At 43.9% G+C, this 24220-nt stretch overlaps 1 protein-coding gene across 1 annotated transcript in view; it reads left to right on the forward strand.

Moving 5' to 3' along the window:
* The first annotated feature begins 1525 nt into the window (after positions 1-1525).
* The window catches only part of FBXL5 (F-box and leucine rich repeat protein 5), a 35968-nt gene continuing 13273 nt past the window's right edge, over positions 1526-24220 (forward strand). Inside the window, exons 1-9 of the mRNA XM_088450661.1 lie at positions 1526-1833; positions 13171-13386; positions 18033-18128; positions 18302-18488; positions 19471-19653; positions 20678-20803; positions 21055-21209; positions 21340-21422; positions 22219-22926. Coding sequence (XP_088306787.1) covers positions 1750-1833; positions 13171-13386; positions 18033-18128; positions 18302-18488; positions 19471-19653; positions 20678-20803; positions 21055-21209; positions 21340-21422; positions 22219-22926 — 1838 coding nt within the window. The 5' untranslated portion in view covers positions 1526-1749. The remainder of the gene's footprint in view (positions 1834-13170; positions 13387-18032; positions 18129-18301; positions 18489-19470; positions 19654-20677; positions 20804-21054; positions 21210-21339; positions 21423-22218; positions 22927-24220) is intronic.

The following is a 24220-nucleotide window of genomic DNA, read 5'->3' on the forward strand; positions in this document are numbered from 1 at the left end:
ATAACAAATTATGCCACATGCAGTAATGCCCTGTATAACACATTATGCCACATGCAGTAATGGCTTTTATAACACATTATGCCACATGCAGTAATGCCCTGTATAACACATTATGCCACATGCAGTAATGCCCTGTATAACATATTATGCCATACGCAGTAATGCCCTGTATAATACATTGTGCCACACAAAGTAATTCCCTTTATACTACAGTAACCCCAATTCAAATTACGCCACACATTAGTCCCTTATTCATGTTATGGCACACAGTGGTGCCCCTTTTACACAATGCCCAAATTAGTGCCCCTTATACACAAGGTCCACAGTACTTAGTAGTGCCCCTAATACAATGCCCACAGTAGTAGTGCCCCCTATAGTAGTACCCACATTAGTAGTGCCCCAGTAATAATGCCCCCTATAGTAGTAGTCATGATGTCCCTCCCATAGTGCTCTATGCGGGAGCCGGAGCTCCGGAGCGGCTGCCGCTGCAGGGAGGGAGCCGGGTGCCAGCTTATAACAAATATCAGCGGGCGCCTGGCAACGCGGGGGGGTACCGGCGCTGTTTTTTATTATTATTATGGGATTTTTAATTTTTTTTACCTTCTGGGGACTCAGTGGCACCCTCTAGGGGCCGGCACCCCGGGCGACTGCCCTGTTAGCCCACCCCTAGAACCGCCACTGGGTGGGACTAACTCTTAACATCAAGTTGTCGTCAGTTTTGATTGGAAAGGTCAAAACCGACGTACTTTAGAGCAGGCAAAAACGACAGACATCAGCGTTGGCTTTCAATTGAAGCTGAAACCCGACAGATAGTAAATACTATTTTTTGGACGGCAGTCTATGGGGCAGATTCAGCATTGCATGTAAGTGCAATGCTGAACGCAGATTCCCGATTATCGGTCGCAGTGCTGGCATCACAAATGCAGCAGTGGGCGCCGCGTCATACACCTCCTGCTGCATTTGCTTGCGTGCAGCTTTGCAATTCCGTCTTCTGCTGAATCAGCCCCTATATCCACTGGTTACCATCGATTTTGGAATAGAATCAAAACTGACAGTAAATTTGTCCCAAATATCCATTAATGGTTAAACCATCAATCGATGACCTTGCTATGGCTAAATGGGAGGGAGGCATCCCACAAAGTCAGCGACTCTTTACCTGCAATTCTGTACGTTATGCTAGAATGTTGTTTTATTGTACAATTACTATTGTTTACATGAATTGTATGAATTTGTTCTGCACAAAAAAAGTTAAATAATAATACCAGCACAGCAAAGAGACTGACACGTTGCCTGCATGCAAGGTCACCCATCTCCTGAATAAGTGAAAAACATAAATGGGAGAGGGAGGCGCATTTCCTCCTGCACTAGCACTAGCAACAGCATCAACCACCCTGGCTGGGCCTAGCTTGTGTGCGTGGTGGTGCGGATTGTTGAAGCGCTGCTTAGCACCATAACCATCCATGAGTCAGATTGCGCATGCGCAGTAACACTCGGGAGCATCATGGTAACTGGCAAGTGAAACGCGTATAGCCTGTGCTTTGGGAGTTGCACTGTGCTGCGCTGTGGCAACCGCGCAGGCGCAGTGGCGGCAGGCCGGCGTTGCGCACTTGTAATGAGGAGGAGGAGTGTCGAGTGTGACTGTACTGCTGCTGCTGCTGCTTGTTGTTGTTGCTGCTGGCGGATTACTGTGACCGGAGCCTGGTGGCCGCTTCTGATCGTGTGCGCCGATCCCTGCATGGAGAGTGGAGAATGGCTCCTTTCCCGGACGAGGTGGATGTGTTCACCGGGCCGCACTGGCGGATGAAGCAGCTGGTCGGGCGGTACTGTGATAAGGTACATTACAGGGTGTGACAGGCCTGGCCGTGCGTGTGGGTGTGCTGTATAACTAGCCTACACTGCTGGTATCTGTGCTCAGTATGATGGAGGGTATATCCCTGCCCCAGGCATACTGATTTATATCTGCATGTATAATATACTGTATTGTCTGCTGTGTGCCATCGTCCCTCATTTTTTTGTACCCTCTGCATTATGTAGCTGCAATGTCACTGTACTGAGTATAATGCTGTATCCATGCACATTCTACTGAGTGTACACACATTATACACCACCTACTGATGTATCCATCTACTTACAGTACTAGATATGCACATTATACAGGTGTACTTGCAGGTAATACACCTAAGTGCAGCCAATGACCATATGGTTACAGTACTAGATACATGCAGGCACATATGTTCCTGGCTGCAGCTGGTGACTGTCTACTTATAAGTAATACACCTGGCTGCAGCCAATGACCATATAGTTACAGTACAAGATGTTTGCACATTATACAGGTGCACCTGCAGGTAAGACACCCGGCTGCAGCTTGTACCATCTTGTTACAGTACTAATACATGCTCTTTATACTGGTGTACTTACAGGTAAAACATCTGGCTGCAACCAATGACCACATAGTTACAGTACTAGATACATGCATATTATACTAGGTATGTACAGGCTCGGATTTGTACGCCTGGTTTGGATTTTTCCCTCCGCAAAACATCATCAAACATAGACAAACATCATCATTCCTGGACCCGGGAGGTTTAGGCTAGGGGAAGAGGGGGGGGGGTTAGGGTTAGGCACCTACCCCATGAGACTTAGGTTCAGGCTGCGGAGAAGGGGGGGGGGGTTAGGCACCCCTAAAGGAGGGTTAGTGTAGGGAATTAGATTAGCGGTACTTGCCTTAATTAGCGATGGGGATTTTCACCCCTGCCGGGCTTCCGCTGTCGGGATTTGCTGCCGGCGGTAATACCTACTACACCCCCTGTAGGTAAGACACCTGGCTGCAGCCAATGACCATCTAGTTACAGTATTAATTATATGCACATTATACTGGTGTTCTTGCAGGTACGACACCTGGCTACAGCCATTGGAAATTGAGAAACATTAGTAAAGACATTATTACATTACTAGTTATTTATTGTTTTAGGTTTACATTGTGAAATATTTTAACCAGTTATTGGGGGGATGATAGGTGAGGATCCTTGTGTGATATACCTCTTCTGGCTGTTACTGGCATGAAGCATTGCTTATTTTTCCTTCCTTCTCATACGGGATGTAGTTATGGTCTCAATACCGACATCCGAATCTCGACAAGATGATTTAAGATAGGCGTCGAAAGACCGACGCCGGACCGCACAAGGTAAGTCTGGGCGCTCTTAGCGTTGGCTGTTTTAGCTTTAGAGAACGTAGCTGGGTTAGGGTTCGGTTCTGGGGGGGAGGGTAGGGGTTAGGGTTAGGGCGGAGAGTGGCTAGGGATAGAGTACTTAGGTGCCCTGTCAGAATCTTCTCCCTTCGGGCTGCCGGCGTCGGAATATGAACCGGCGGCTCATACCCATTGCCCACATACTAGTGTGAGCAAAAAAAGCAATGTCTTCTGCGCCATAATGTCTGGTAATGTGCGCTTAGAAGCACACTGCGCAAGTCTTCTACGGGACCTTGCACTTATTTGGATCTGCCCTGTAGAACTTTAAATATGTGCATTTAATTCATTTATACATTCTTCATGCATATTTGTAAATCTGGAATTCATACCAAATTCTATGGGGTCAATTCAATTAGGTGCGAGTTGGGGCTTGCAAGCCATCCTCACGGCGAACTCGCACCCCAAATGGTATTTTCAATTTGCGTTTCTTTTGTTCCTACCTTCCTGAGCTTGTGAAAAGGTAGGGGAAATCTTTATTTTAAGGTAAAAATGTAGGAACCTCTGGTACACCCCTCCCAATGAATAATCATGGACTTGGAGGGTTTTAAATAGGTTGGGTACGGGATGCCGATGCTAGGGTTAGGATACCGACACCTGTCTGTCATTATCCTGACCTTCTCCCTACCTCTAACGCTGCCTAAACTTAACCTCCCCTTAGTGCCTAACCCCAGTACTTACCATCAGGATGCCGGCATCGGGATTCTGCCAGGTGTCGGGATTCCAGTGCCGGTATTCTAAGCACCGGCATCCGGACTGTCTGTATTATAACCGCATCCCATTTATATAGACATGTTTTTATTGGACAAATTCTGCGATTTCAGATTAATTTTTCTAAAAATCTCAATAATGGTTAAATGATGTGCGACAGATATGTGAAGGTGTATTGATGGGAGAGGGGTTTTTATAGTACCGTATATACTCGAGTATAAGCCGAGTTTTTCAGCACATTTTTTGTGCTGAAAAAGTACCCTCTCGTCTTATACTCGAGTGAAGCTTACAGCTGTGGGGGCGATTACTACAGGGAGCACTACCAGGGGGCGATTACTACAGGGGGCACTAAAAGGGGGGATTACCACTGGGGGAACTACCAGGGGGGATTACTACAGGGGGCACTAAAAGGGGGGATTACCACTGGGGGCACTACCAGGGAGGGATTTACTAGAGGCACTGAAAGGGGGGATTACCACTGGGGGCACTACCAGGAGGGATTACTACTGGGGGCACAACCAGGGAGAATTACTACTGGGGGCACTACCAGCTGCTGCCATTTCCCACCCTAGGCTTATACTCGAGTCAACAAGTTTTCCCAGTTTTTTGTGGTAAAAGTAGGTACCTCGGCTTATATTCGGGTCGACTTATACTCGAGTATGTATGGTATATTGAAAAATTACCATGCAGACCTTTTTCTGTACCCCAAAATGCTGGAAGGACTTTAATGTGGTGAAAAATACTTGGTTGCGTTCATGAACGTCATTCAGTGCAGGAGACCGACCTCCCTATCTACGAATATATGGAACCTGACGAGCGTTGTCCGGTTGACCAGCATGTTCGGTAGATAGTCTGGGTCGGCAAGGACCCATCGTGCACGCGCATCGCTGGTCCTTGCCGGCTATCCATTAGACGACTTTCTGAACAATCCGACCAAAACCAGGAGGTTTTGTTCAAAAAGTCGTCTAATGGATAGGCCCCTTTATAGGCACTAACCTTGTAAACCCTGTTACTTAATTACCTTTTGGTGTAACCCTACATTTATACAATGTTGCTCATGAGAAATATATTTAAGGCTTGTGTACAAGGAATTTCAGACACTTCCTGTGACTAATGCTGGACATACACTGACAGATAAAATGTCTGTCGGTCTGACACATTTTATCTGGCAGACTGACACCTAGCAGATATTTCACAGTGTATTGGATATGCTATATGGCTTCTTCCCCTGGGGGAGGGGAGGCATTTTCCCGTTCCTCCCTTTTTAAGGAACAGTGGAAATGTCCGTCGCTGCCCGATGCAGCTGACTTGTAACTTCAAAATATCGCATCGGACGTGTATGCTGGGCGATTTTCTGATAGGTCACACACATACACAGTACAACTATTTGGACTATCCGCCGATAGCAGGGCCTCATTCAGAGATGTATGCAAACCCGTTGGTGAAGCGCCTCCACATGCACAGGACTCATTCTTTGCATGTGCAGAACGGGTCCTGCGTTGTCAAATGCAGTGCTCTCCTGAGCTGCAGCCGGATTGACAGGCTGCGGCCATTTGGGAGCGGTGCCAGCCTCTTTTCTGGAAAAGGTGTCTTGTGTCTTCCGACACAGACTTCCTGGGAACGACTACGGAGCTGCAAGGGCCAATCTGAGCAACCTCAGGGTTACTCAGATGGCCGATGGTCTCAGAGATGATCCTATGCTGCATCTTTGGATGCAGCACTCGGCAGGAGGAGTCTTTTCTCCTCAGATGCTTCCTGCTGCATTAGCATATTTTCATATAGTTGCTGCATCCAAAGACGCAGCAGCAATGTGAACTGCGACCATCTCTAAATTAGGCCCTTAATCATTAGTAAGATAAATGCCATATATATTACTAATAATTCATCAGTTAGTTGGGGGCCTTTGACTGCTATTTTCTCATCAACCATTTTGAAACATTAACCTTGTACCACTATTGAAGCTTAGACAGAGGAGTCCCCGTTGTTACACAAGATGTGCCCCAATTGGAGCCTTTGGGAACTACCCATACATCTCCTGCGTTTTACCGGGTTCTATGCAGCCCAAGTACCACATACGGGTACGTCTATCCTCTTTGACCTCTGCGTCCACTATTGTTTGTTGATCACTAACTAAATACAAGTCTATCATCCACTTCACTATACTGTATTAACAAACCATTCATTTATTCTTTCTCTTAGCTATTGTAAACACTTTGGACTAAAGCTTTTTACTATGTAAAGATAAATTAGAGACTATATAGAAAGTACATATATTACATTACCTTAACGTATTCTTTAACTAAGTTAACTCTGCGTTCCTTAAATCCTCCTTTGTGTATATAAAATGCCAGGAATCTCTTAAGGTGTGGGTGTTGTGCATGCAAACATAGAGATGTATGCAAGTGTGATATCTGTGTTGACTCTGTGTAGTGAGTCTATATGTATAAAGCATGGAGTAAGGGAGGCAAGATGGCAGATGAGAAAAGGAGGGACAAGATGGCTGAAGAGGGGACTCATGGGAAGCCTTCATTGCAGAATAGTTAAGTTAGCAGATTGTATAGGTAATTGTTGTAGGGATGATGTAGTAGCGTCCCGGCTAGGCTGTATTAGAGGGGCGCCGTGTCGCACCCTGTCCGATTTTAAACTATCTAAGCGCACCTGCCCTTTTGGACTCACCCCGCTGATCCTCATCGTGCATGCGGAGCTCCTGGCTCCAGTGAACCTGGTTCCTCCTCGATCCACTGAGCCTGCTCCCCCTCCACATGAATCTGTCTGCAATTGGACGCAGAAGTATCCAGGGACAGACAGGAAGGCTGGTTTGCCTCTGCCTGCCCCCTGTCTGTCTCCAGATAGCAGGACTCCGGACAGGAGACGCCACTGAGCAATGGTTATGACCAACTCATCTATGTGGGGACTAGAAGCAGTTGAGTGGCCGAGACCTGTGGACAGCTACATCAGGCAGTTGGGCGGCAAGCCCTCCTGTCGGTCTCCAGATAGCAGGAGATGCTAGAATGTAACAGCCATAAACATAACAGCTCCACGTCCAGCTCATCTTCCTAGGAGCAGATTGATTGGCGATCACTCCTCCTGCGGGTATCTAACTTTGAATTTGGCATGTGGGGGCGGGGGTTTCAGGGGCATTGATAGTGCAAGTTTGGGGGGGTTTCAGGGGCATTGATGGTGTATATGAGGGGGGATCTCAGCGGCATTGATGGGGTATGTGGGATGTTCAATAGCTGGACACACACCAATTTTAGACACGCGCTGGAAAAATTTACTTTTCAAAATGAAAAAGTGGCCTCCTCCGTGATCCGCACTAAAAAAATCCTACAGCTAACACCAGGCCACTGTAGTACAGTTCAGCAGGACTATTGCAGGCACATACTGTAGACAATGCAGCAAGTCAAGGTTGACCAGTTTATATAGTTCAGGAAGTTAGGTTTAAATTATTGCAGAATAATATGGCAGGCATAGAGTATATTACAAAATATCAGGTATAGAATGAATGTAGTTGGTTATAGATAGGATTGTAACAGATTGCAGGACAGTATAGGGTTAAGCGTTATTGCAGGGTTGGCAATTGTTAATATTGCAGACATTAATGGCAGACAGTTTATTATTACAGAATAATACAGGCAGCATAAGGATTAAGCTATTATAGGTTTACAGTTTATAAATAGCATAGACTAGTTTTATTGCAGAGTTAGGTAAAGTAAGGTATAATTACAGGCAGTATTCTAAGTACATTGCAGCAAGTATGCTTGGGATGAAGAAACCGCATACTGGGGAGAAGTAAGTATTTTTGTGTGCAGTGGTGATAAAGAGAGAGAAAGTAAGTGTAGATCGTGTTGAGGCTTATAATGCTTAAGACCCCCAGCTCCGATCTTTCCCTTCTATGGGTTATATTCAATTTGGAGCGAAAAGTCAGTTGCAAGACTTTTCGCCGTCATTGCTGGTTTCTGGGTCGAAAAAGTATCGCGCTCGTCCCCACCTATCCCCGTATTCAATTTCAAATTGTCAAAAACGGGACCGGGCAAAAACGAAATCAGCAAAAAGTCCTGTAATTTTTGGGGAAATTAGCCTGACAACCCCCAAAAGATGCTCTGGGTTCAATATGGGTACCCCCGAATAGCCCTGCTAAAGGTGTGTGGGGTCTTTAAACTGTCTCAATAGTTGCTGTTTAGCGTTTTTACGAAAGTGGTGCAGAATAGCATTTAGCAACTTTTTTTGGCAAAATAAGTCGTTCCATCAAATTTGGGGTACATGAAAATGGGTACTAGCATATTTTGAAGTGGCTAATGTGAAGTTTTAATAATCTTGAAAAAATTACCTGCAATAAAAAAAAAAAAAACACCTGGGGCATACTGTACTTGGGGACCCGCCCAGAGTCTGTTTCGCTAGTTTAGAAGTTTGTCCCCCAACTTTGCTTTTTTTTTCGCCCCCCAAATGAAATTACTTTTTTGGGGTGTCTTAAAGTACTTTTACAATTTTTTTTTTTTTTGACACAGAATACCTTTGGGGACCTGTCCAAGGGGTGCAGGGTTGTTTTTGGAAGTCTGCCCCCCCCCCCAAAACCCCAATTCTGCACTTTTTCTCGCCACCTATTCATAGGTGATGCTTTTTCGCTGGTCCCAATGCATTGAGTTTCCACTCCAGTGAAAAGTCAGAAAAATTGAATACGGGGATAATACAAATCGGCAAAAATGACGTAGTTTTCGCTGCTTAATTGAATACGGCCCTATGTGTGGGTGATGGTCCTATTAGTACACTCATGACTGGAAGGTCGTCCATAGATTGCCTCTGTGCATGCACAGTTATAGGGAGTCCCGCCAGCTGCGCACATCCTCCCTGCAATGACGTAATGCGGGCTGGTGCGTATTGGGAGCACTCAGTTTTCATACTTTATTGTCTTTTATACATTTTGCTTATATAGCGCCAGATAGGTGACTGTAAAACAGCAACACTGGCAGCTTGCCATTCTCATGTAAGTGGTGCATGTAGCTTTAAAAGTTAATTGCATGTTCAATAATAAAGTTATACAGCAAAACTATATTGTTGGCTCTTCCAGGTGTTTACAACTGTAGCAGAATTTTCCGCTTGCTTAGCAGCATTGCAAATTGTTGCCTTAATGTTAAAGGTGAAATAAATGACTAAGCAGCCTTCATATAGATAAGGGTTTATATAGGTACGTGCGTTTGTTAGGAGGTTGGGTACCTACTCCATTCTCTGAACAAAATATGTTCTATGTAGCAGCTCCATTCCCGGTTACACAGAGCGAGTATATTCCACATAGAGCATGATTGTATTTCTCATTAAGAGCACCTGACCTGCCTATACATCTAATCTAGACTTCATTCATTCTTTTATCTATGGCACCTTGTTATCAATTACAGATCTCTACACTTCACAGATATTAGATGTACCGGTAAGTTTATTCTGGTCTAAAGAGAAGTTATTTCCTGATGTACTGAATTTGGCTTATCTGAAATTACTAAAGTGTATTTTCCATTATCCTAAAATATTCAGTTAAATAACTTTTCATTATATGTAAAATTGTCTGTGCAAATTAATTTCTTTGGCTTTCCAGATTGCGCTGCATAACCGCAGTTATAACACACCATGAAATGTAAATAGTATGTAGTACACAGTTGTGTTTGCGATGCCCACAAAGGGGGCGATTCAACGGTTTGTAGCTCCCGTCAAAGGAGTCCAGGAGCTATGCAATAGTTTTGTGTGACCAGCCATGAGGCTGCACTTAGATGTGTTCTTGTAAATCTTTTTTCCCCACAGTCGCACTAAAAAGCCCCTCTTGGTGCGTCAGGTCCCATGAGACTGCTAGCGCTGGGTGTATTTTTTTTATTTTTTGCTGAAAATGCGTCTAAGGCTGGTATCCAACTAGCAGCAGAAAAATTTCGGAAGCAATTTGGCAGATTTTCGGGTCTTTCAACTATTTTTTCGTGGTTTCCAATTAAACCCCATTTTTTACTTTTGAAAATCTTGGATGTATGAGGACACCTGTACTGTGAACTTCTGCTTGCACACTTATGAGGTGTGAGAAAAATCTGAGTAAAGTCGGACTTTGGGGATGGTTGCGAGTGCCGGATGTGCAGGCACTTAGCACAGGAAAAGCCATTTAACACTGCTAATCCTGTGCAGGAGGGTGCGAGAAAGGGGCTTCTGCAGGAATTAAGGGGGCCATTCAGTTAGCTGTACAATACTCGCAAACAATTGTATCGCCCCCAAAACAGTTCCCAATCATTCTTCCTTTGCAGATCATTGGACATATTTAGATTTGTAGAATACAGTCAGGGCCGGATTAAGGTCTGTGGGGACCCCTGGGCAACAAACATGTGGGGGCCCCTATTACGTGCCCTTTATGCAGTGCACCCAGTAGTAGTGCCCCCAGGAGTGTTGCCCCCTGTAGTTATACCCCCAGATGTAGTGTTCCCAATAGTAATGCCCCCAGTAGTAATACCCCTGTAGTTGTGGCCCCAGTAGTCATGCCCCTGTGTGTGCCCAATAGTAATGCCCTCAGTAGTAATACCCCTGTAGTTGTGCCCCCTGTGGTAGTGGCACCAGTTGTAATGTCCCCTGTAGTAATGTGCCCCCTGTGGTAGTGGCACCAGTTGTAATGTCCCCTGTAGTAATGTCCCCCCCGAGTAATGCCCCCAGTAGTAATGTCCCCCCCAGCAGTGGAAAAGCCGCTTGCGCTAAAGAGAAAAAAAAAATCATACTTGCCTTAAGCCCCGCTGCCTTCTGATCCGCTCGGCTGGCGCTGCTCCTCTGCACTATGGGAGAGACGCATGACGTCTCTCCCATAGTTCACCGCCTGAGCCGGAAGCCGGTGCTCACGAGTGAGCTCTAGTCTCCGGCTCTGGCTGCCGCTGCGGGGAGGGAGAAGGGCGCCCGCTGGTTACAATCTCAGCGGGTGCCTGGTGTCTCCGTGTGGAATCGGGGTTAGGTGTCTGGAGGAGGTGGAACTGGTTCCGTCTCCTCCGGTTCACTTTAACCCCGATGGCTGGGTGTGGGGGCCCAGGGACGATCGCCCCTGTCGCCCCCCTTTTAATCCGGCCCTGAATACAGTGCCATCACTGCAATAATAACAAAAACGATTGTACAGCAATATAACTTTTGTCATTGCTGCAGTGTTTTTGGACTCTGCATTGCCATCACACAGTAATAATTATAATTCATGAGCTAGTCTGTGAAATTAAGGAACCAGCAGAGGGGTCCTTTATGGACCTGGGCATTCAAAGAAATACATTCATAAAACAGGACGGGACCCTGTGAAGCAAAGAGGTTATATGTATTGGGAAGAATTTGCTTGACCCATGACAAGGTTTGTGGTTTAAATGAGTGAAATAAGACTGTGAGTGACTGAGACGTGACACTTTACTGCTCATGATCTTTAACAAACATAAGATGTGTGTTTTGCACCCTTTATTTGGTGAGAAATTATCTGTACAAATGGGGCATACAAATATATGTTTATGATTAACTTGTATTTGCTTTAATTATGCTAAAGAGAGACTATTATGCTAGATGCTGGTTATCTGAGTGGTCTCTACTTAGCTGTGAGCTATTATACCTTTTTCCAAGCAGCCCGTGGGGTTGGGTGATGTATAAAAAGACATGTAGGCCTGTAATAGAATGTATAGGAACACACAAAGCTGATACTAATGTTCTTTATTAAAAACAACAAAAACTAACAATATGACCTATTCCTTCAATAGGGAAGGGACTCGCAAGTTTTATCAGTAAACACAATCTGCTGTTGTATTACACTCTTGTTGCTGGGCTACCTCCGCAGCAAAGTGCTATTGCGTTGCCTAAATCGTTGATAATGGACCTGGAGGTGGGAGAGGTAAGAAGTAGGTCAGGGCTTTTCCAGTAAGGATTAAGATGGGAGGGTGCTTTGGGTGCGGGTTAAGGTGTGAAATTGTTTGTGGAGGCCAAGGCTTGGTTGGTGTATTGAAAATAATAGGGAGCTATGTAGTGTTCATTCTAGCACCCTGCACCTGTCACAGCCCGTGCAGTTCCTCTTTCCTGCCTGGGGTGTCGCTCTCTGCTCTGGTGCTACTAGAACACACTGGTCTGTATCTCAGTAATTTGTTGCATTAGCCGAGTATGCTAGAAGCACCAGAGCAGAGTCTGACACCCCAGGCAGGAAAGAGGAACTGCACAAGTTGTGACAGGTGCAGGGTGCTAGAATGAACAGCCACAATGTTATGAGGTGCACAGTGCTTCGTCCTCTGTCCCCCGCCGGCTACTGAGGACACGCTGCAGGAATGAGCACCGGTCCCGACGCACCTGTACTATGCGCCTCATAACACCGTGGCTGTACAAGAGGACAAGCAGGAGAGGAGGGTAAGATAGGGAAAGTTCTATATTCCGCGGTCCTAATAAAGCATGAGACTATATCACACGGTCCGAAGAGCAATAAACAGTGATTACTGTCTCAAGCCATTTTGCTTTTTCTTGTGTTTTTTTTTTTTATATGTGCTTCTTTGTGCGCTTTTACACATTTTAATTTTGTTTTCTGTTTTTTATGCACTTGATGCTGTTGCCCACCACAAAACTTACCCTGCTCTGGTAATCCTAACGTAACATGTCCACCATTATAGCGCTTTCTCACATATCCTAATGTCTGGTGAAAGGCCTTAGCTGTCTCGACAATGAAAATAATAATGTAAATACAGATAACTTTGTACATGTCAATATCCACCTGTTCTCTGTGTTGAAATTAACGAAGACCTTAGGGGGGAAGTCAATTCAACGCGATGTTGAATAGCTGCGGGAGGGAGCTCCTGAAGCTATTCAATACACCGCGCTGTTTGGGCGGGCTGAGGATTTCTTCTTGCACATCCCTAGGGATGCGAGGAGAAATCCGACCAAAGTGCCTGGCGCCCAGCTGTTTTTCTGCTTAGCGCGGCGCTAACAGCCATGCGCCCGACACTATGGTCAGAGAATGCCGGTTAACACGCCTTAACACCCTTGTTAAGGTGCAATAACCGGCAATCTCCGACCACGTAGCGCACTGAATTGAATAGCTCCGGTAGCTGGCTCCCGGCTCTGTTCAATTTGCGTTGAATTGAGTCGCCCCTTATGTCAGAACTATTAATACCAGTGCACCGTTGTCCCGGGGCTTAAGACAGCTGAACTGTTCTAACCATTGTAACTGACACCTGTGTCTATTGTTTATGTTCGTCACACAGCTTTCCAAGACCAATTTTTCCAACAACAATGACTTCCGGGCACTGCTGCAATCTCTATATGAGACATTCAAGGAGTTCAAGATGCATGAGCAGATTGAGAATGAGTGCATCATTGGCCTGTTACAGCAACGCAGCCAGACCGTGTACAATGTGCACTCCGACAACAAGCTGTCTGAGATGCTGGTCTTGTTTGAGAAGGGACTGAAGAATGTAAAGGTAAGCACTTCAAGGGTTTATGGGATGTGAGCAGAAAGAGTCTTCATAGTAATAACTACAGGAGAGAACTGTGTGACGTGTAGAAGGATGCTACTACTTATTTAGGTTCCAGTGATTGTGGCATTTCCCAGACACTATGCACATTGGTGAACAATGCAATAAACTCTGGGTGGACAGAGCAGCACAGACTTAATAATGTGTCTCAAGGTGCATCGGCCTCCCGTCAGTCACCCTGCCACACAAGTACTGACTGACCTAAGGCGGCAGCTGCACAGGATTGACTGTTGTGTAATATGCAGGGTGACATGCCAAGTTGTTGTATAAAGGAAACACTGTTTTATTATGCTCTCTTCCATGCAGAGAGTACAGAAGAACATTGTGTACATTTATATAAAGCAATCAACACTATTCCTCCAAATGTGGCAGGTCCTTTTGCTTGACTTAGTGCAGTGCAGCTGTCCTCTCCTGTTATGAAAGATGCCTCCCGAACATCTGGGCAGTCTGGTTATATCTGACTAGAACTACAGAAACGATGCAGCTGGCAGGGACTTACTTGATTGTGACATAGGTGAAATACAAATACTTTTCATATCATAGGATGCTGTAGACATTTTTTCAGCCTTACACTGAAATGGCAAAAGTCATGGGATAGCAGAATGTAAAGGTAATGGTAGGTGAATTCACCGTATTGTGACGTCTTCGAAATGCTCAGACCTGCGTCAGTTGTAATCTGACATAACGTGAGTCAGTTTGAACACCGAAAAGGCTACTCATGGCAAGGCAATGTGGTGAATTATTGGATTTCGAATGGGGCATAATAGTGGGTGCCTGACTGATAGGACAGTCCACTTCCGAAGTTGTGCGAACTTTCAACATTCCACAATCTACAATTGTCCATGGTAACAGACAAGCGACACTGTCTCAAATCGCATCCACATTCAATGCAGGTGGTGCCAAACACACGTTCAGCAGGTCAATTAAGTGTTCTTTACTTTCCATGGGATATTGGAGCAGAAGACCAACCAGTGTGCCCCTGTTAACGCTACAAAACCGGACACAACGCCTCACCTAGGCTTGTGACATCACTAATTGGACCCTGAAATACTGGCAACGTGGCGTGGTCCGATGAGTCACGGTTCCAGGTGTTTCGAGCTGACCGTAGGATTCGGTGCAGACCCATGAGGCCATGGACCCAGTTGTCAACAAGGCTTTGTGCAGGCAGGTGGTAGTTCCATAATGGTGTGGTGTGTTCACGTGCCAGGGGCTGTGTTCGCTGCTCCGCCTAAATAAACCATTGACCGGTAAACACTACGTTGCATTGCTTGATGACCATTTGCAGCCTTTCACCAACCTTATGTACCCCCAAACAATGGAATATTCCAGCAGGATACTGTAACATTTTATCTGTCCCCAAGTTGTCCAGAATTGTTAGAATAGCATTCTGGAGAGTTTCGACGAATGGTGTGGCCACCACGTTCGCCCGACATAACACAATGGAGCATTTATGGGACGAGGGATGAGAGGTTCATTTGCACCCAAGATCCTACACCTACAATTATCGGGGAGCTGTGGGAAGCTATCCATACAGAATGGGTTGACATTTCTCCAGAGGTCTTCCGTCCACTTGTGAGTTGCTGCACTTCGCGGGTTAGAGGGGGTGCTACATGATGCCAGGAATCTATCTCATGAGTTTTGGCACTTCAGTGTAGTATGTTTGTATTTTTCATTTTTAAAGCATTGATGAAATTATGGCTGCAAAATAGATTTGATCACAAAACCATGCTTTAGTATAATACAAACGCTTGACAAAACTGATTTTTGGGGCTATTTTGTCATTAAATGTACATACATGTATGTGTTTTCCACTTTCACTGTAAAAGAAAAAACTGAGTTTTCCTCAGTCCCTCTAGGGTGCAATCAAGGCAACATATATTTCACAGCTAACCAAATCTTAAGGGGGTAAATGTAATAGGCTGCAGCTTTGAGACATTGTTGGGTCCCGTGTGAGACGGCCCGATGTTTTAAACTAGCAGTCATTTAACCACTTAACTGGTGATGTGATGTGACCACAGCCAGCCGCGCTTCAGCTTCATTTGTGCAGAACGGATCTCGACGACTCCCTGGACTCCTCAACATCACTTCCGGAATCGTGCCCCAGAATGCTGTGCGAGCGGCACTCCGGAGTGCATGTGCCAAGGATCACCGTACGAGGAGGGGAACTTAGTTCCCCTCCAAGCACTGTTGACTGATCTCTGTGCAGAGATCAGCTTCAGTGCGGGGGACTGATCATCAGTCCCCCCTGACACACGAGGGGGGAGACCAGGGGGGATGCAACATCAGGTTGGGAAGGGGGGGGGGGGCTTTATAAAGAGAAAAGTTACTTTGGAGGGGGGGGGAGGTAAAAAATAAAAGAAATACTGGTGTCACGGGAAGAGTGGGGGGAGCAAAGAGTCCTTTTACAGGGGAGGGGGTTTGGTTTAGAAAATATAATTTTTTTATTTTTTTTATCACTATTAATGGGGAGTGGATTAATAAAATTAATGACCCCGGGGGGGGGGGGTGTCTATTGCCTTTAGGGGGTGGGCATTTATATTATAATGTGGGGCCTGTGGACCATGGGGGGGTGGGAGGTTGCAAAACACCACCTAGATATATATATTTTTTTACATACAATATTTAAATATATTAAAAATAATTTTTAAACTATATTAAGTAAAAAATAAAAACATTTCTGAGCCAGTTTTGGGAAAAAAATCATCCATTAAATGGTCAATAGGCAAAATCAACCTGGTTTTACCTACTAAAAGACTGCTACTTTAAAACATCGGGCACCTCGCACAGGACTCTCCGATGTCTCAAAGTCACAGCATGTTATATTTACTCCTATAGATGCATACACACACAACGATTTTTTGAACGATTATCGATATCATTTATCGTTCAATTGTTGAAAAAAATCGTTCACTTTCTGAGTTACAACTATGAACGATTATCGTTCATGCGCGTTCACATTTGTAGTTCAGTCAGACTGACCAACTGAACGGTTTTCATTAAGGGAATATGCAAAAATTGTTTCTAGTTCATAAAAATCATTCATTACACTTTAAAAAATCTGACAGATAATCTGACAGAAAATCGTTCAGAAAATCGTTGGTAACAAAATCGTTTGTGTGTATGTGTATGCACCTTTAAACTTACATTTCCATGTCCATTAAACTCCCAAAGTATCATTGTAAAGATACATATCCAAGTGGCAGATTTCATTGCAGGATAGAAAGGCAGGGTGTGAAACAAGTTTTAGTACAGCATAAATCCGTTACTTATTCCAGGTATGTTATTGAGCTTTGTTACTATAATCTATATAAAGCCTTTCATTCGCATTCATTCTAAAAAGTCACTCTTCTGTGTAGTCAGTGCCAGTTATTTTAAAAAAAGGCAGCTCAAGGTTAATCCAAGCAATGTTTGCTTCATTTATGCTTTGCTGTGTACGTTACTCAATGTAGTGCAATAAAGCTTTGGGTGGTTTCCATTATTGCTCACTACATACAGAAACATCATGCTTGAATGCTTTAAAATGTGCTTCTCTTCTGTTTAAGAACTGTTGCACCTAAGAAGAAGGGGAAAAAAATACACTAAAATGACTCCTTTCAGTTGATATCCTCAATTGAGATTCTACCTCTGATAGTCTGGCCTTAACCTGGGTACACACTTGGCCGACCCGACAACCTATCTGGCGATTAAGTGCATATACACTTATACATCAGCCGATGTTTCTGGCCTGACATCACAACTGGGAGGGCATTTTAATTTGCCCGCCTAGTTGAGGTGTCTCTCACCGCCGTAGTCATCGCAAGTCACTCGTACACACCAGTAGATGCACCAATATATCTGCCATCTGCTGTGCTACACGGCCGATGCGATATGTCTGTGAACGATGTCATTCACAGCCATATCCGGTGGTACACGCCCACCAATGCACTCGCGATATATCTGCTGTTGGATTAATGTGTTCCCTGTCTTATTCCATACAGCAGTATTAATGGACTGTCCACACTCTATTACAGTCATAGGGACTGTTAGATTCTTGGTAATGTGGGCAAATGCGTCAAATGAGCGAGAATTACCGTACAGTAACTTTGGAGCCCAGAGCAGTGCCCAGGAAAAATCTGCAAAGGAAAATCTTCAATGTTAGTTGTTGTGGAAGCTGCCCGGACAGCAGTCATACACGGCCATCGCTAACATTTGAATTTCCTCCATAGACTATAAATTAAATGGCAACAAACACCGTATTGAATCAGATCAGAAGTAATCTATTGCCTTTGCGAAACAGGCTGTTTGGTCACAAATAACCTCTGAGATTTGACATCTCTCTATTGTATTTGACAGCTGGCGAAATAAGGGTTAATCTCTATTGACACTTTACAAGAACAATTTGAGGAACTCTGAGATTGGACAGAGATTGTGACACTAAACCTCTGGAAGAGATTTCTTCATGGTGACTGTTACATTCTATAGACAGCTGGCTGCTGAGAAAAGTCACACTCCTAGTTAGCTGCACTTGATAAATTATGATGTAGGTCTAGTTTAATAGTTATATTCTACATATAAAACCGGATTGCTGAGATGTTATGGGTCTGTATTCTCAGGATGAATATGAGCAGCTGAACTATGCCCAGCAGCTGAAGGAGAGGTTAGAGGCTTTCACCAGTGACTTCATTCCTCACATGAAGGAAGAAGAGGAGGTGAGTGCCCCATATTTACACATCGGTGCAGGTGGTGCTCTGTACATTTAAATTATTATGCTGAAAGTCACAGTAGTTTAAAGTTATCAGAGAAAGTAATTGTAGATGATACTTTCAGTGATGCTCTGTCAGTGATTAGTTACATGATTTAGACTGAGTAAGCTTTCTCTTAGGTTTTCCAGCCCATGTTAATGGAATACTTCACTTATGATGAGCTTAAGGACATTAAAAAGATGGTCATCGCCCAGCACTGCTCTCAGAAAGACCCCACAGAGCTTCTCAGAGGTCTAAGCCTCTGGAACGAGGCTGAAGAGCTTCAGAAGTTGCTGAAGTATTCAGTGGATGAAAAGGCAGGGGAAGGTAAGCGTGCCGTTTTGTATTTTAGTAGTAGTAGTATTATTTATTATTATTATATATTTTTTTTTTAAATCCACCACAAGGTAGTGCCGAACTGAATATAACTGACTATAAGTTACTTAAGTACAGACTAATACAAGTTAACAATTTCACATAAATATACCATTACAGTGTTCAGTTAGCATTATTATGTAGCGAGGACCCTGCTCTCGCAATCTTACGTTTGTCTCTTAAGCTGGGTACACACCATACGACGATGCAAACCAGCGATGCAGTGACCGATGTAATGATGCATTGCGTGCGTTGTGCACACTACACGATCTGGTGTATGACGACACGATATATCGTTACATGCTGCATGAAACTGCACCGTGAACAGATGGGACGATTCAATGAGCGACGCCAAGCAAACACACTATTCGATATATTATTCTGATCATTGTATATCTTTGTACCCAGATTTACTCATTAGACCAGAGGCTCCCAAGCTCTGCCATTACAGTCCGTCCAGGTTTTAAGGATATCCATGCTTGAGCCCAGGTGGTTAAATCAAATTGAATGAGGTATTAATTAAGTCACCTGTGCTAAAGCATGGGTATCCTTAAAACCTGGACTGTAATGGCAGAGTTTGGGAACCTCTGCATTAGACTATATTGTGGCAGGTAAGGTTCTTGTGGCAGAAGAATTTGTACTAGATGCCTTATTAATTTCTCCATATGGGTGAGGTAAATGCCATTGTAACAATTGTGCCTTATGAATTGTTACATATTGTGCTGTAGATATGGGTAATTCTATAATTATACCATCTACATCTCTTCTACGGATAAGCCCACATGTGATGACTCTTCTATAAATGGGAGATTGTGTTGACCAGTGTTAGATGTTTTTTTCTTTTTTGTTTAATTGGGGTTAATTTTGCTAATTTGACTTTATGTCCATTTTTGTATTCTTGTGGTATTGTATAAATCTGATCCCTTCTTTACAGAAACCACGACTCAGCCAACAACTACATCCATGTCCCATCTTCCTCCGGAGGTAATGCTGAACATTTTTACTTACCTTAATGCACAGGAGCTTTGTCGCTGTAGTCAAGTAAACAGTAAATGGGCACAGTTGGCAAAAACTGGATCTCTGTGGAAGCATCTGTACCCGGTGCTGTGGGCGCGAGGTGAGCCACACCTGTTTGGTTTGTGTAGTAGGCATCATGTACTTACTTTGTTGCAGGAATCTTTATTTATTAAAAAGCGTACTTTCTCCTCTTTTGTTTATATGAAATCACAAAATGTTTGTTCAGATTTGATCATTAGTCTCAGTGTCGGTAAATATAGTATCTTCTTCTGTGCTGCTTTCTTCTAATGAAGCCTTTCCATGGGTAATGCTTTGTTTTGGAGATAAATACTTTTAATTTCTTTATTATTATAATGAAGAGGGAATGTGGCATCACTGCTGTTCACAGGTATGTATAACTTCTGATCACAGCCAGTGCGTCTTACATCTGACCTTCCAGTGCATCTCCTGGTCTAGGCTCTGTGTCATCCCGGTATTCTACACATATATACACATACGTTGGCTTCACGTAATCGTTAACATGAAACTGATGACTACACAGACTTGTTTAAAACAAATGATACAACTGATTTATTGCGTTTGTGTATGGCTATATTCAGTTTTATCTATTTATTATCAGAGTCCAGAGCAATTTAATAGTGGATGTAGGATGATTGATTTCCATTTACCATAATGATCTCCAATGAGTCCCCAGGCTGTATGCGATTATAGCCACAGAGGGAGAGAGCATCCCGTAAGGCTTTTTATCTAGTGTGCCCAACCTCATCCGCGGCGGGACCTGGCGGGGGAGCCGGCATCGGCTAGTGCATACACACTTGCCGATGCCGGCAGCGATGGATCGATGGCGGGGGCCATGCTGCAATCGGCAACATGGCTGCCACTAATGATATCGCCAGTTGGCCCTGCATGCAGGGCTGCCGGAAGAAGTCGCTGGTGATGTGCGGGAGCCCGCAGCGGCATAGTGGGTACACACCCTAGACGATGCGACCGATATGTCATTCCGATCCGGATCGGACAACCTATTGTCTAGTGTGTACCTGGCTTTAGTCATACCTTATAATGTCTACTGTGAATTACATTTTAGTCCAGTCCTTGCTGGATATACTAGCTGTGTCTGCTTGTAGGAAACTGGTACAATGGAGCGGCTGCTCATCTAGACACAGAGCCGGATGAGGACTGGATCTCCAGAAGGAAGGATGAAAGCCGGGCGTACCATGAGTGGGATGAGGATGCAGATATTGATGAGTCTGGTAATTATTGCGGTAGCTAGTTTAGTTCTGTAGCGTTTCTTAAAGGACAACATAACCTGCAATGCACATTACTTAATAGAGCTACTTACTGCCAAAAACACTAATAAGGAACATAATGATCTCGGCAACATAATGTATACAGTAATTACTCAGAATAGATAAGCAGTTACACTTGCACAGTTTTCCTGTAAACTAAATTGTATTGCTTCAGTTACTGCTTGGATTCAATTTTATTTGCTTTTCTATTGCAGAGGAAACGAAGGATGATGATGATTCTGCCTCTATAAGTGTGGCACAGCAAGAAAAAGAAATACTACATGGATTAATTCATAATATTCTTCCATATATCGGACATTCAGTGAAAACACTTGTTCTTGCATACAGCTCAGCAACCAGCAGCAAAATGGTGTGTACATACATACATCCATCCATCCGTTCATTCATACATACAGACTGTATATTTGTAAATAAGGATCTAACTTCAGTGCATACAGAGTAGACACGCTGTATATAATTGTAACAATTTGCTTTTATAGGTTCGACAAATACTTGAGTTTTGTCCCAACTTGGAACATCTGGATCTTATGCAGACAGATATTTCTGATTCTGCATTCATTGGGTAAGTTTTTTATAGAAAGTGTCTTTCAAAACCTCTACTGCAAAGTGAGTCCTTTTATGTAATGATTATAGTACAAGACATTGTTGTATGCAGAACTTCAGCTGGCTCTAAATCTTCCTGCTCAAACGTTTTAAAATGTGGAAAAAAAAACAAAACTTTTTTTTTCCCCCATATGATTTATGAAACATAATCCAAAAGCATGTTGTTGTTGTTGTTGTTTTTTTTTTTCTACCAGTAGGAGGGTATTAGATTCTGTAAATGATGACTGTATTAAATGCAGAAAACATTAATAACACTGTACAACTGGGGTGGGCCCTCCAGCTGCTGTTGAACTACACATCCCAGCATGGTAGTTTTAGTTTGAACAGTTTTAGCATGGTCAAATAGCAAAACTGTGTGGCAGGTGATACTGGGATGTGTAGTTCTACAACAGCTGGGGGGCCGCTCATTGCCCACCCCTAATCTGTGCTCTAGATCCATCTGTTTAAGGACCTGCTCAGCCTCCCAACAACCAGGAAAATGTTCAGATCTCAACTGAGGCATCACAAGTAGCAACAATTCTGTTCTGAAACACTCTGAAAATCTCCTCCCCCTCCCAAACACCCCGTACTGATCTAAATCATGGATACTATACTTGCCCCAATTTTAATGGGGGACAAGATTTATTGAGGTCATTTATGTAAATTGTATATTACAAATTTGTTGTGTGTATGTTGTATTCTTTAAAATAGCTTATAAGCGTGAAACGCGCTGTGCCTTGCATTGTATTGAAAATGAATCTTGCTTTCCCTTTCAGATGTTATTTTGGTAATTGCCAAAATCTCCGTCATGTTGACTTGTCAGGATGTGACAAAATTACAGACTTAACCTTGGAAAGACTGTCCATTGCACTCGGCGTGCTGCCTTCGCACAGAAAAGGCTTGCTTAAATGTTGCCGGAACACCAAAAATGCTAAAACATGGGGGAGCAAAGACATTACTAATAGAATGCGGACTAACAATGTGCAGTGCATCGGTGGCCAATGCGGGCTGTTTTCGGAAGCATTATGGACCAATCCAAACACATGTGATGGTTATACGTATTCGCCCATCTGGATTCTAGATTCTGAGAATCTGGCTGACATTGAAGATGCAGCAGATTGGAAATACAAAAATGCTGATGGACTTTGTGTGTTGGAGATGTCTTCCAATATGAATGCTTTTAGAAATGAATGCTGCAGCAGGAAGCCAGTGCCTGGAATAAGGACTAGTGTCAGCTGGCAAAAGCGTTATCAGTCAGATGCTTATACATATTGTGGCCATTCATTCTGTGCTGTTGGAGCTAAGCTAAGGACTATACAAGCACTCCCAGAGCCCTCTGCACAGTGCAAGGGTGGAAACAGGACTACTCAATCAGAGGTCAGAGACTTTTCCTCTGGGAGTGCAAAGCCTGAGCCTTGTGCTGCACGTGTTTTACAGTTTCTCAGTCTTTCCGGGTGTCATCAGATAACAGATCGCGGTCTCAGGTTGGTAGAGTTTACATTCCTAAACCTCATACAGACGAGCACTTTTTTAAAACTTTACATCACTTTCCAAATACCTGTGTTCACAGCGGATGCCTCTGCATACATAGAGCGTGTTTGCCAAAGGGAGTAATGAAGCATAATTAAATGTGAGATTACATGCGTTTTAGAACACGCACCACTGCAGTTGCACTAACAGTAATGTACAAGGTCAGCGGATGTCTGGGGAAAACAGCAGGGCCAGATTAACAATTGGGGGCATGGGGCTACAGGCCTCCACATAAGAATAGGTCCACCATGTCAGCATGATGATGATCAGACGGTCAGCCATAAATCTGAGGTATTAATAATTGTAGTTCTATTTTCCTCATAAAGTGATACATTTTTTTTCTACTTTTACAAATTTAGGCAGACATTGGGGCTGATCGTGTATGTCACAGGTTCTCAAACTCAATTCTCAGGACCCCAAACAGTGCATGTTTTGCAGGTCTCCTCACAGAATCACAAGTGCAATAATTATAACCACCTGTCGATCTTTTAAAATGTGTTAATGAGTAATGAATACATCGGTGAAACTGCAAGGTGATCTGGAAAAAGTGAACTGTGTAGGGTCCTGAGGACCGAGTTTGAGAACCACTGGTGTAGGGGGGTGTACACTGGCCACACGAATACAAAATAATGGTCACACCTCCTCCAAAATAGGATCTTGATTATTTTAGCACCAGGCAAATGTGGCCTTTAATGCGGCCGTGGAAAACAGGCCTGTTCTTACTGGTACTACTTGGTTTTTTTTTTTTTTTAGCAGACTTAATATAATGTTTAAAAATAATTGTGCAAGTTAGCAAGCCAGTCACTTTAGTATTCAAAACATTTTGCTCATAGTCACTGTTGAGAGACAGCGGAAATGTGTGAACAACGATACCCATATTACTGTATGCTGCCCAACTTTCCAGCTGAGACTTGCTTTTGCACTGTTATTTCGCCAGGATTGAGGAGATATGGGGGGGGTGCAATATTCAACTGTTTTTGAACGCCCCCATGCCTGTTCGCGCATATCGCGCCCAAATGGACCTGGTTTAACCACGTAAAATGGCTAATCCCGTCTAAAGTCCTGGTTAATGCGCCCAGTAGTTTGGCCACCCAAAACCAGGACTTTTCGCATATTTCTGCTCGCCGACTCAGAAGGATGTGAGCATAAATCTGTGCGCCCAGTCAGAGCAACCATTGAATTGCTCCATCAGTGTAAAACAATGTAATGCATGAGTGACAAATTATTGCTGACATCATCCATTCTCTG

This window comes from Taudactylus pleione, unplaced genomic scaffold, assembly GCF_031769625.1.
Source record: "Taudactylus pleione unplaced genomic scaffold, aTauple2 ptg000520l, whole genome shotgun sequence".
Lineage (NCBI taxonomy): Eukaryota > Metazoa > Chordata > Amphibia > Anura > Myobatrachidae > Taudactylus > Taudactylus pleione.